We start from the raw sequence: 14,105 nt of genomic DNA, 5'->3' as shown, positions 1-14,105 counted from the left end.
GACAGAGTAGGGGGAGTTTCACTCTGTATCTAACCCGTGCTGCCCTTGTTCTGGAGGTGTGTGATGGGGCAGTGTAGAGGGAGTTTCAATCTGTATCTAACCCGTGCTGTCCCTGTCCTGAGAGTGTGTGATGGGACAGTGCAGAGGGAGATTCACTCTGTATCTAGCCCGTGCTGTCCCTGTCCTGGGAGTGTGTGATGGGACGGTGTAGAGGGAGATTCACTCTGTATCTAACCCGTGCTGTCCCTGTCCTGGGAGTGTGTGATGGGACGGTGTAGAGGGAGATTCACTCTGTATCTAGCCCGTGCTGTCCCTGTCCTGGGAGTGTGTGATGGGACGGTGTAGAGGGAGATTCACTCTGTATCTAACCCGTGCTGTCCCTGTCCTGGGAGTGTGTGATGGGACGGTGTAGAGGGAGCTTAACTCTGTATCTAACCCGTGCTGTCTCTGTCCTGGGAGTGTGTGATGGGACAGTGTAGAGGGAGCTTCACTCTATATCTAACCCGTGCTGTCCCTGTCCTGGGAGTGTGTGATGGGACAGTGTAGAGGGAGATTCACTCTGTATCTAACCCGTGCTGCCCTTGTTCTGGAGGTGTGTGATGGGACAGTGTAGAGGGAGCTTCACTCTGTACCTAACCCGTGCTGTCCCTGTCCTGGGAGTGTGTGATGGGACAGTGTAGAGGGAGATTCACTCTGTAGCTAACCCGTGCTGTCCCTGTCCTGGGAGTGTGTGATGGGACGGTGTAGAGGGAGCTTAACTCTGTATCTAACCCGTGCTGTCTCTGTCCTGGGAGTGTGTGATGGGGGAGTGTAGAGGGAGCTTCACTCTGTATCTAACCCGTGCTGTCCCTGTCCTGGGAGTGTGTGATGGGACAGTGTAGAGGGAGCTTCACTCTGTATCTAACCCGTGCTGTCCCTGTCCTGTGAGTGTGTGATGGGACAGTGTAGAGGGAGCTTCACTCTGTATCTAACCCGTGCTGTCCCTGTCCTGGGAGTGTGTGATGGGACAGTGCAGAGGGAGCTTCACTTTGTATCTAACCAGTGCTGTCCCTGTCCTGGGAGTGTGTGATGGGACGGTGTAGAGGGAGATTCACTCTGTATCTAACCCGTGCTGTCCCTATCCTGGGAGTGTGTGATGGGACAGTGTAGAGGGAGCTTCACTCTGTATCTAACCCGTGCTGTCCCTGTCCTGGGAGTGTGTGATGGGACAGTGTAGAGGGAGTTTCACTCTGTATCTAACCCGTGCTGTACCTGTCCTGGGAGTGTGTGATGGGACAGTGTAGAGGGAGCTTCACTCTGTATCAAACCCGTGCTGTCCCTGTCCTGGGAGTGTGTGATGGGACAGTGTAGAGGGAGCTTCACTCTGTATCTAACCCGTGCTGTCCCTGTCCTGGGAGTGTGTGATGGGACAGTGTAGAGGGAGCTTCACCCTGTATCTAACCCGTGCTGTCCCTGTCCTGGGAGTGTGTGATGGGACAGTTTAAGAGGGAGCTTCACTCTGTATCTAACCCGTGCTGTCCCTGTCCTGGGAGTGTGTGATGGGACAGTTTAAGAGGGAGCTTCACTCTGTATCTAACCCGTGCTGTCCCTGTCCTGGGAGTGTGTGATGGGAGAGTGTAGAGGGAGCTTCACTCTGTATCTAACCCGTGCTGTCCCTGTCCTGGGAGTGTGTGATGGGACAGTGTAGAGGGAGTTTCACTCTGTATCTAACCCGTTCTGTCCCTGCCCTGGGAGTGTGTGAAGGGACAGTGTAGAGGGAGATTCACTCTGTATCTAACCCGTGCTGTCCCTGTCCTGGGAGTGTGTAATGGGACAGTGTAGAGGGAGCTTCACTCTGTATCTAACCCGTGCTGTCCCTGTCCTGGGAGTGTGTGAAGGGACAGTGTAGAGGGAGATTCACTCTGTATCTAACCCGTGCTGTCCCTGTCCTGGGAGTGTGTGATGGGACAGTGTAGAGGGAGCTTCACCCTGTATCTAACCCGTGCTGTCCCTGTCCTGGGAGTGTGTGATGGGACAGGGTTAAAAGGCCTTTGTTGTATTGGGCACATTAGATCAATAACTACCTCTAACATGAAAACATTCTGTACATCCAGATTAGGAGAGGTTCTGTAGAGGACTCTCTGGGTAAAGACGGACACCCTTTCCTGATTGGTAAAGCTGTGCATTTAGCCTCTGTGAACTTAGAAGTGAAATAGGTTTTGAATATTCTCAGAAACTGGCACAGCGGATGGAAGTAGGTGGCTATGCATTCAACCCTGTGTTTCTGATAAAAGATGAAGGTGATAATTCTCATCATTATTTCCAGTCCTGACAAAGCGTCTCAACCCCAAAATGTTCACTCTTTTCTCTTTTCCATGGATGCTGCCTGACCCGCTGAGTTCCTCCAGCACTTTGTGAGTGTTGCTTGGATTCCCAGCGTCTGCAGAATCTCTCCTGTATGAGATGAACCTTGTTGTTAGACTGAGCAAGGGGCTGTGATTGGTGTCGAGTAGGTGAGAGTGTGGGGAGGCATGGGAGACTGGAGCAATACACATCACTGTCTGGTATGGAGGGGGAGGGCGGCTACTGCACAGGACCGAAATAAGCTGCAGAGGGTCACAAATGCAGTCAGCTCCATCTTGAGTATTGGCCTACAAAGTACCCAGGACATCTTCAAGCAGTGGTGTCTTAGAAAGGAGCGTCCATTATTAAGGGCCTCCAGCACCCAGGGCATTCCCTTTTGTCACTGTTACCATCAGGTAGGAGGTACAGAAGCCTGAAGGCACACACTCAGTGATTCAGGAACAGCTTCCACATAACCATATAACAATTACAGCACGGCAACAGGCCATCTCAGCCCTTCTAGTCTTTGCCGAATGCTAACTTTCCCTCTGCCATCCGATTCCTAAATAAACATTGAACCCATGAACACTACTTCACCTTTTTAATATACATATATTATTTATTTTTGTATGATTTTTTAATCTATTCACTATACATTATTTATTTTCTTCTGGATTATGTATCGCATTGAACTGCTGCTGCTAAGTTAACAAATTTCACGACAGATGCCAGTGACAGTAAAGCTGATTCTGAACTGGAGGTCAAGCAGCATTTACAAAGGGAATTGGGCAGTCGACATTACTAGTGTGTGGGGGGGGGGGGGGTTGTGTTTCTGATGACACACGAGACTTTGCAGACGCTGGAAATGTCGAGCAACACCCACAAAATGCGGGAGGAACTCAGCAAGTCAAGCAGCATCTATGGAGGAAAATACCAAACAAAAAAAAAACAATGTTTCAGGTTGGGTCCCTGCATTAGGACTGGAAAGGAGGGTGGGGGGCAGAAGCCAGAATAAAGGTGGTGGGGGGTGGAGAAGGGAAGAGGAGGGAAAGGAGTACAAGCTGACAGGGGATGGGATGATGTGAGAAGCTGGGATGTGATATGTGGAAGCAGAGAAAGTTGAAGAAAGAAACTAACAGTGGACCATAGAAGAAAGGGAAGGGGTGGGGAACCGGAGGGAGGGAATGGGCAGGTCATGAGGTTGGGGGAGCAGAGAGGTGTTGAGAGGATAACCGGAATGGTGGCTGGATAAAGAGGGGTGAGCTAGAAATGTTGCAATGGGTTGAGGTCCAGTGCCTGCGAGTTTGAGAGTCTGGGGCGGAGGACTGGAGGTGGCCTGTCCTTGTGTTGGAGGCCTGTGTGGGTGTGGGGAGGGGGGGGTTGAAGGGGCTGGTTTTGTTGTTCTTGATGCTTGTGTTGTTCTTCTGAACACTGTGGGCAAGCTACAATGGTTGGGCTATGCACGTGGGCAGCCCCCAGCACATCAAGTTCTGTTGGCCGTCAAGACTAGAAGAATAAAAGCGTGTTTCACGGTGCGTAGGCCCTCTGTGGTCTTGTCGTCTCTCGCCTACGTGGTACGGTCATTACTAAATCAGAGATCGGAGGCGAGAGCCCGCGGAGGAGTGTTACCTGATCAGCGGCCACCTCGTACCCGTCGGGGTTCATGGAGGGTAGGATGTGAATGCGGGTTTCGTGGATCAGGCTGGTAATACGCGGATTCCTCTGCTTGTACTCGTCACACAGGTACCGCGCTAAATGGATCAGGAGCTCCCGTCCCAGCACCTCGTTACCATGCATGTTCCCAACGTACTTAAACTCTGGCTCCACTGCAGGCACAGCGCAAGAACACAAGAATGTAAGAAACAAGAGCAGGAGTCGGCCATCTGGCCTCTCCACCATTCAGCAAGATCATGGCTGATCTGACCATGGACTCATCTCCACCTACCTGCCTTTTCCCCATAACCCTTAATTCCCCTATTATGCAAAAATCTATCCAACCTTGTCTTAAACACATTTACTGAGGTAGCCTCCACTGTTTCATTGGGCAGAGAATTCCACAGACTCACCCCCCCCCCACCCCAGGAAAAGCGGTTCCTCCTCATCTCCAGCCTAAATCTACACCCCCAAATCTTGAGGCCATGTCAGAAACATCAGCCATCACTGCACCCCACCCCAGTTCCACTGTAGGCACAGCACAAGAAACGTCAGCCATGTCCCCCTCCTCCCCACATTCTCTGCTCCCTAACCTTCCCTCCTGTATGATCTCCCAACCCCACCTCTCCAACAGCACCATTCTACAGAGACCCTGTTTTACATTTCCTGATTCAAGATTCAGCCCTTTACCCCTTCCACCCATCCCCTCCCAGCTTCTTGCGTGCGTGCGTGTTGCTCTAAATTCCCAGCATCTGCAGAATCTCGTTTATATTTACCCCTTTTCTGAAGGAGGGTGATTTTGTATCCCTTCATTACAATACGTACTACAATATCCCACAATCAAACTATTTACGGTCAATAGTGTCACATTATAATGGTCATCTCAATCTCGAACACAGGAGTCCCTGTGGTGTTCACTGATCTTAGAAGCACACTATTGTATCTGTGGATACGTCTTCCAGAGAACATCAACAATCCCTTCTTCCCCCCCCCTCCCTGCATATTTGTCTGCCTCCATCTATCACTCATCTGCCTCTGCCTCCCAACTCCAAACTTCCCTCGACCTGCTCAAAATTCTTCACTCTTTCTCAGCTCTTCACCGCTACGCTCCCCGTCCTTTTCATACTGCCCACCTTCCCCCCGTCCACTCTCAGTCCAGATATAGGGTTTCAGCGATTAATCACAAGACTATAACACCAAATCACAGACTGAAGAAAATCTGGAGATGCCGGAGAGAGAGAGACAGCAGGCCAGACAGCATCCATGGAACCAGCTGACGTTTCAGGCAGGGACACTTCTTTAGGACTGAGGGGGAAGATGATGGAATTAAAAGCTGGGGGGTGTGGGGGGGGGGGAGAGGCTAGCTGGAACCATAGAACACTACAGCACAGTACAGGCCTTTCAGCCCTCCATGTTGTGCTGACCCATATAATCCTTAAAAAAAAGTACTAAACCCACACTATCCCATAACCCTCCATTTTTCTTTCATCCATGTGCCTGTCTAAGAGGCTCTTAAATACCCCTAATGTTTTAGCCTCCACCACCATCCCTAGCAAGTCATTCCAGGCACTCACAACCCTCTCTGTAAAAAAAAACTTACCCCTGATGTCTCCCCTCCCTTAATTTTGTACATATGCCCTCTGGTGTTTGCTATTGGTGCCCTGGGAAACAGGTACTGACTATCCACCCTATCTACGCCTCTTGTAATCTTGTAGGAAGGGGGTAGGTGAAAGCAGGTGGGTGGGAAAGGTCGGGGCTGGAGAAGAAAGAACTTGATAGGAGAGGAGAGTGGACTATAGGAGGAAGGGAAGGAGGAGGGGGCTCCGGGGATGGGGGGGGGGGGGTGAATAATAGGTTGGAGAGAGATACTAATACGTGGGAAAATGGTGCTGGCTGTCCTCTGTCATAATCTTATATATCTTCATCAACTCGTCCCATCACTCCCCATTGCTTCAAAGGGAAGAGCCCTGGCTTGAATTTTTCCTCATACTTAGTCGTATTTAACTAGTCCCTAGATTTACCAGGGTGCAGCCTGCATTTTGGATCAAATGGGAGGGTGGGGATGTCGATGTCTGGGTGCCTAACAGGTAAAAGGTCCATTCTGTCACCAGAATTCACAAGGCCAGGGATACACAAATGCCTGGAAGCCACTTTCAGAAGCCCCTTTCCCACCTAAACAACTGGACACTAGAGTTCCCCGTCACAGACAAGACCTCGTTGGCTCTCAGGGCAGAGCTGAGGGGCAAAATGGGCCTCTAGCATTTTGTTTCACGTTCCTGTTCCTCTGGGATTGGGGGGGGGGGGGGGTCAGATTATAAAAGAACTGTGTCTGACGTCCGCGATAATCATAGTTTACCCAGGCTGCCCGGTGAGGGATCAGCAGCTGGTTGGTCAGTCAGAGACAGGTAGGAGCTTTGTACAAGTCTCTCTCCTGGATTCCAGCCAGTCTGAGCGGGCTCTCCAACACCAGCTGTCTTTGTGCTGGATTCATTCAGAGACACTAAGCCCTTTTTTCCCCCCAACAGGTCTCATAAATATTTAATTGTGGAATGAAGTAGTGAGACCTCGGTAGGTAGAGGGGGAGGCATCTGGAATCAGAGGGCAGCCTGCGGTCTGAGGTTAACAAGGTAACAGACTCCCAGCAGAAGGGGCAGGAATATCCCCTGTTGCTCAGATTTACCCCTCCCAATGTGGTAGATCAGTAGCCCCCCCCCCAACCCAGAGTTAGAGACTACAGTACAGAACCAAGCAGCAACCCATCTAGTCTGTGCTAAACTATTATTCTGCCTAGTCCCATCAAACTGCACCCAGATCATGGCCCTCCTACCCCTCCCATCCATGAGCCTATTCAAACTCCTCTTAAGTGTTTCAGTGGAACCCACAGCTACCACTGCTGCTGGTGCCTCGCTCCACGCCGTCACTAGCCTGTGAGTGAAGTCGTTCCCCCTTAAATATTTCACCTATCACCTCTAGTTCTGGTCTCACCCAACCTCAGTGGAAAAACAAGAGGAAATCTGCAGATGCTGGAAATTCAAACAACAACACACACAAAATGCTGGTGGAACACAGCAGGCCAGGCAGCATCTATAGGGAGAAGCGCTGTCGACGTTTCGGGCCAAGACCCTTCGTCAGGACTAACTGAAAGGAAAGATAGTAAGAGATTTGAAAGTAGTGGGGGGAGGGGGAAATGCAAAATGATAGGAGAAGACCGGAGGGGGTGGGATGAAGCTAAGAGCTGGAAAGGTGATTGGCGAAAGTGATACAGAGCTGGAGAAGGGAAAGGATCATGGGACGGGAGGCCTCGGGAGAAAGAAAGGAGGGCGGGGGGGGGGGGGGAGCACCAGAGGGAGATGGAGAACAGGCAAACAACTAAATATGTCAGGGATGGGGTAAGAAGGGGAGGAGGGGCATTAACGGAAATTAGAGAAGTCAATGTTCATGCCATCAGGTTGAAGGCTACCCAGCCGGTATATAAGGTGGAAAAAGCCTGCTTGCATTTAATTTCCCACCACCATCTAAATCTACTCCTCAGCTTTTTTTCTCCAGCCCTGCCGAAGGGTTTTGGACTGAAACGTCGACTGTACTTTTTTCGATAGATGGCGCCTGGCCTGCTGAGTTCCCCCAGTATTTTGTGTGTTGCTCGGATTCCCAGCACCTGCTGATTCTCTCTTTGTGGTTTGGTTGCTACTCTGCAAAGTCTCCTTCAGGGTATGAAAAGTTTACATCTTCCCTTCGACGGGAGTTCAGTGAAACCGTCTCTCACTGCTCCCCATCGGTGACCCCTGTTACTCTCCAACTCCTTCACCACGAGCTTACCCAGCACCTATCACCTGGTGATCCTCTCCTCCCTCCCCTCCCATCTTTTAAATCCACTCCTCAGCGTTTCCCCCTCCTGTACCGCAAAAGGTTTTCGGCCCAAAACGTCGACTGCACTCTTTTCCACAGATGTTGCCCGGCCTGCTGAGTTCCTCCAGCATTTTGCTCGTGGTGTTGTATTTAATTTATTTATTTTTATTTAACGATACAGCACTAAACAGGCCCTTCCAGTCTAACGTGCCACAATGCCCAGTGGCCCACCTATTTAACATCAGCCTAATCACAGACCAATTAACCTAACTGGCACATCTTTGGACTGTGGGAGGAAACCAGAGCACCTGAAGGTGCCACGTGGCCACGGAGAGAATGTACTACAGGTGGTGCTGGGACATCAGTCTGATGCCCTGAGTTGTAATAGTGTCACACTGAGCACTGCACCACCATGGTGCCCTACCCATACCCTTCAGAGTCGTTCTCTAGTAATCCCTGCCAACAACCACGCCAATGTCCGCACCCAAGGAGCGGATCTGGCCCCACAATGAGTTATCCCTTGGCTGATTTGCCCTATAATTCTGTCTGGCCTTGGCCCACTTCCGTTTGAGAAAGGAGATTTGATGGCGAGCTGTTTGAAACCACAGCATGTTTTGTTAAATAAAAAGTCCAGTTCCATTGGCTGAGGACCGGTTTTCAATGGACGCAGAAGGAATAACGAGCCAGAGGAGAGACTCCTCACACACTGAGTGGCGGGATTCAATGAGCTGGTTTCCACACTCAACCCAACACCATTTCTGTTTTCTGTGCAAAACCCAGATTCCATCAGCACCCTCAATCAACAAGCAGCGTTAGGCTCATTACAGAGTCATCTTAGAAACAGGTCCTTTAGCCCAAATTGGCCCTATGGGTGTCTACCTGAGTCAGTCCCATTGGACCTCATTTGGCCCATATCCCTCTAAGCCAGGGTTCCCAAACTTTTTGATGCCACGGACCAATACAATTAAGCAAGGGGCCTGTGGAGCCCCAGGTTGTGAATCCCTGCTCTAAGCATTTCACAGCCTTGTACCTGTCCAAATGTTTTTTCGAAGATCACAATTGAATCCATTTCTACCACATCCAATGACAGACTGGAACAATCTGCACCTCTAGACCCCTTTAAACCTTTCCCCTCCCACTGTGGCCTTTGGCTAGGGGCGTGGAAATTGACCATCCACCCACCCATCATGATTCTATTGACCTCCAGCAAGGTCACCTCTCAGCCTCCTATACTCCAGAGCGAACAGCTTCAGACTATCCAATCGTTCCTTTTAACTCAAGCTCTCCAGTCCCAGGCACATCCCTGTGATTTTAACTTGCACTCGTCCTGTGGCCGGGCAACTTTTAAACCACGTACATAAGTGATGACCTTCACCTAACCTACCCGACTTTTCCACCCACAAACACTGTCACCATCTCCTCCACATTCTACCAGTCCCACTTCCTACAACCACAATCATAGACCCATTCCACTTCCCAAAAATCATTCCCAATCAACACCCCTCAGATCCCATCCGCAGCACTCCCAATCCACGTCATGTAGCCCACTCCATCTCTGCTCACACACATCCCACAATGCATCTCATGCCTCAAACACCTCATCTTCATGGCCAAAACGCCCCACAACCCCCTCCCAGAGACACACCCCCACACCCCTCTCCCACCGCCCGGCCCACAACCCCTCCCACTGACACCCCCCCCCCCCATACTCCTCTCACACCGCCCGGCCCACAATCCCTCCCACTGACACACCCCCACACCCCACAACCCCCTCCCAGCGACACACCCCCACACTCCTCTCCCACCAACCGGCCCACAACCCCTCCCACTGACACCCCCCCCACACTCCACAACCCCCTCCCAGCAACACACCCCCCACACTCCTCTCCCACCACCCGGCCCACAACCCCTCCCACTGACGCACCCTCACACCCCTCTCCCACTGCCCGGCCCACAACCCCTCCCAGCGACACCCCCCCCACAACACCCTCCCAGTGACACACCCCCACAACCCTCTCCCACTGACACACCCCCCACAACACCCTCCCACTGACACACCCCCCACAACACCCTCCCACTGCCCAGCCCACAACCCCTCCCACTGACACACCACCCACATCCAACAACCCCCTCCCAGCGACACACCCCCCTCTCCCACCGCCCAGCCCACAACCCCTCCCACTGACACCTCCCACACCCAACAACCCCCTCCCAGCGACACACCCCCACACTCCTCTCACACCACCTGGCCCACAACCCCTCCCACTGACACCCCCCACACCCAACCCTCTCCCAGCGACACACCCTCACACCCCTTTCCCACCGCCCGGCCCACAACCCCTCCCACTGACACCCCCCCACACCCCACAACCCCTTCCCACCGACACCCCCCACGCCCCACAGCCCCCTCCCACCGACACACCCCCCACATCCCACAAACCCTCCCACCAACACACCCCCACGTCCCATAACCCCCTCCCACTGTCAAACCCACAACCCCCTCCCACCGACACACCCCCATACTCCTCTCCCACCGCCCGGTCCACAACCCCTCCCACTGACATCCCCCCACATCCCACAAACCCTCCCACCAACACACCCCCACGCCCCACAGCCCCCTCCCACCAACACCCCCCATGCCCCACAGCCCCCTCCCACCGACATCCCCCCATCTCACAACCCCTTCCACTGACAGAACCCCTCCCACCGAAACACTCCCCACACCCCAAAACTCCCTCCTCCTGACAGCCCCCCACAAACCCCTCCCACCGACACACTCCCACACCCCACAACCCCCTCCCACCGCCACTCCTACTGAAACACCCCAAACGTCTTACAACCCCTTCCCCTCCCACCGCCCGGCTCCACATGCCCCACAAGCCCACCCACACTCCCCACTTCAAATCCCACACCACAAAACCCCTTCTACTGCATTACCCTAATCGGACCTTTGCACTCAACCTCAAAACCTTCCAGCTGTAACACCCCACCTCCACAATCCTCCTCATTCACCCCTACACCCATCACTGCCTCAACTACAATGCCTACACTCACCCCCAGTATCCTGCCTCTCATACCCCACCTTTCTCACCACACCCTTTTTCTGTCCCCTACCTCAACCCTGCCTGTGCCATTCACATGCACCCCTCCCTCCTCATCAACCACCCCTCCAACAGAAAATTGGGGCACTGAAAATGACATTAAGACTCAGGGGTCAGTGCTGGGACGGGGTGGTGGGGGGTGGTTATCAGTGCAGATGGGACCATTTGAGGCCCTCCATGGGTCGACCATGGATGGTGCATCCCATCTGTCCACGTGATGCGCAAGCCAGGACAGTACGACATGGAGGGAAGCTGTTGCCCACGTAACAGGCTCCCCCTCTCCACTCAGCTGATGAATCCAAAGGAACGGCAGAGATTGATACGGTTTGGCACCAGTGGCGTTGCAAGGACTGCCTGTCAGCATTGAATTCCACCTAGGATGGCCTTAGAGACACCATTTTCCCCTCGCTGCTTACTCCTGAAGCCTTCCCCGTGAGTGGGCGTAGCCGCAAGGCAGCGGAGGTTTGAGATCAGAGTCTTCCTTCTCCCAGATGAGCTGCCAACCACGACCGATGAGCCCCATTTGCCCGAAGTGACTGGCTTTAAGGTGACAGGATCCTACCTCTGCTCCTTCTCCTGTCAGTAGAAACGGTCCTACTGGGCTTAGTAGCTAAGCCACACTTGAATGCCAGGAGCTGGACTTGGTTATCAGAGGCCATTTGAGATGGACGCCATTGGAGGCACTACCACCCTCGGCTATGACAACCTTAATGAACCAGGAGGAGCCATGACCTACCAAATAGAACAGATTCATGGTGGCTAATCCTTCGCATGGAACAGGATTGAGAGGCAGAAGGGCCTCATCCTATTCCTATTCAGTGCCAAAGTGGTCAAAGTGCCCTCTCACCCACTTCCCTGTAAGATGCTGAAGGGGGATGTGGGGCTGTCTGAAAGAGTCAGAGCACCACAGCTCAGAAGGCCCCTCGGCCCATCTAATCAAAGTCAAATTGTTATTCTGCCATCCCATTGATCCACACCTAGTCTTCCACACCCCTCTTATCCATGTACCCATCAAAACCTGTCTAAAATATCACCATCAGTCTCATCCATCATCCCACAGGCAGCTCATTCCGCACACTCACTACCGAGTGAAGGACTTGCTCAAGCTCCCGTTAAATATCTCACCCTTAAACCATGGCCTCTAGTTCCAGTCTCACCCAACCTTGGTGGAAAAAATTGCTTTCACTTACCCTCATAACTTTGTATACTTCCATCAAATTTCCCTCGTTCTCCTATACACCAGGGAACAAAGAGCTGACTTATTCAACCCTTCGCTATGACTCAGATCTTCGAGTCCTGGCAACTTTCTGTAAGTTTCAGGAAACTTAGGGCTCTTTTATTGAGCTCTTCCTGTGCCCCACGTGATCCTTGCCTTCAGTCACCCAAGCAACTGCTGCACGTTTGCTGTCCATTGTACAGAGGTTTGGCCAGGACGGAGAGAGAGCAGTTCGATGGTGCACGGAACGGAAACCGCTGCTCGTTCCTCAACGCTGTGCGGTTGGTGAACTGCGAGGTGTCGCCCAGACTCTCGATTCACCGGCTCACACCCTCACCCCCATCTCAACAGGGAAAATCCCTCAGCACGGGGAAACAGCAGCAGGTCCAGAATTCATGGAGTAACTTCTCTCCGCTCACTGCAATGTCCCAGCGGCCACCCGTTTTAGTTCTGCTTCCCATTCTGACATGTCACGAGGAGGCTACACTCAGTTTGGAGAAGCAATCTCTTACTCGTCTAGGTAGCCTCCAACCTGATGTCGTGAACATCAATTTCTCTAACTTTTGGTAATTTCTCCACTTCCCTCCTCCTCTCTTCTTCAATTCCCCATTCTGGCTCCTCTCTTACCTCTTCTCACCACTCCATCATGTCTGCCTGGTGCCCCACCTCTCCTTTCATCCATTGCTCATGGACTACTGTCCTATCAGGTTCCTCCTCCAGCCCTCCACCTCTTCTACCCGTCACTTTCCAGCCTCTTGCTTCATACCCTTCTCCCACACACACACTCACCTGACTTCAACTATTTGCTAGCTTGTACTCTTTACCCTCCACCCTTCCTTTCCACTCCTGATGAATGGTCGGCCCGAAACATCGACTGCTTACTCCTCTCCGTGGATGCTGCCTGTCCTGCCGCGTTCCTCCAGCATTTTGTGTGAGTTACTCTGAATTTCCAGCATCTGCAGGATCTTCAGTGTCCCAGAATTCCACAGGGAAGGGGCTGCCTCTGCGGAGCTGGATTACATTATGATCCAGGATGATTTACAACATACAAAACCACTAGTGATTTACAAACTGCCTCTGCTTCAATTGGTACCCAATGGCTTGAACCCCTACAGCCATCAGTTTGTGTGGAAGGCAAGTCATTGGGTACATTTAAGGCAGAGATTGTAGGTTCTTCCTTGGTAAGGGGGGTGGGTAGGGTTAGGTCATAGCTACAAATTTCACAACACACATCAGTAACAATAAACCTGACTCGGATTCTGAGAAACGCGACTGCGGTAGAGCAGAATTGATGGGCTGAATGGCCAAATTCTACTCCTAGATCTTAAAGTCAAACCCAATGGATTTCAAGCTCTGAGCAAAAACGAGAACATAGAACGCACTGCACAATACAGGCCCTTCGGCCCACAATGTCGTGCTGACCTTATAACCTACTCGAAGATCAATCTGATGTTTTCCTCCCACAGAACCCTCTATTTTTCTATCATCCATGTGCCTACCTAAGAGTCTCTAAAACGTGTCTGATATATCTGCCTCTACTGCCAGCCCTGTCAGGGTGTTCCACACACCCATCACTGTGTAAAAACTTGCCTCTGACATCTCCCCACTTATAAATTCCTCCAGTCATCTTAAAATTATGCCCCCTTGTATTAGCCAAAAGGTGGCATGAAGTGGGAAGATGAACAGTAAGAAAGGCTTCCAGAGACAGAGGGTGAAAGGACCCGGAGCTCAGCCCTGACCTTGCCCCTCTTTCCCCCACCTCATGGAGGGGAAGTTTGCTCCCTATCCTCCCCTTCTCTGGCTTTGCCAGTTCAAATCCGGGATTGAGGGTGAACCAGCCTGCCTCCCCCTCCGCTTACCCAGTGTAGGGGAAGGTGAGCACTGCATGTCACCCTCCCCTCCACCCAGCCACTCTACCCTCCTCATCTTCCACTCCTCCTGCCCTCCTCTACTCCATCTCAACATCC

General features: G+C 52.2%; 1 protein-coding gene across 1 annotated transcript in view; it reads right to left on the bottom strand.

Annotated features, from left to right (window-relative positions):
* Positions 1-14,105, bottom strand: part of cpn1 (carboxypeptidase N, polypeptide 1) — a 61,120-nt gene that overhangs the window by 44,113 nt on the left and 2,902 nt on the right. The window contains exon 2 of the mRNA XM_059947093.1: positions 3,952-4,148. Coding sequence (XP_059803076.1) covers positions 3,952-4,148 — 197 coding nt within the window. The remainder of the gene's footprint in view (positions 1-3,951; positions 4,149-14,105) is intronic.

Source organism: Hypanus sabinus, chromosome 22 (assembly GCF_030144855.1).
Source record: "Hypanus sabinus isolate sHypSab1 chromosome 22, sHypSab1.hap1, whole genome shotgun sequence".
NCBI classification, from domain to species: Eukaryota; Metazoa; Chordata; class Chondrichthyes; order Myliobatiformes; family Dasyatidae; genus Hypanus; species Hypanus sabinus.
The sequence above is the reverse complement of the archived record's forward strand: the minus strand, read 5'-3'. Positions and strand labels throughout refer to the sequence as shown.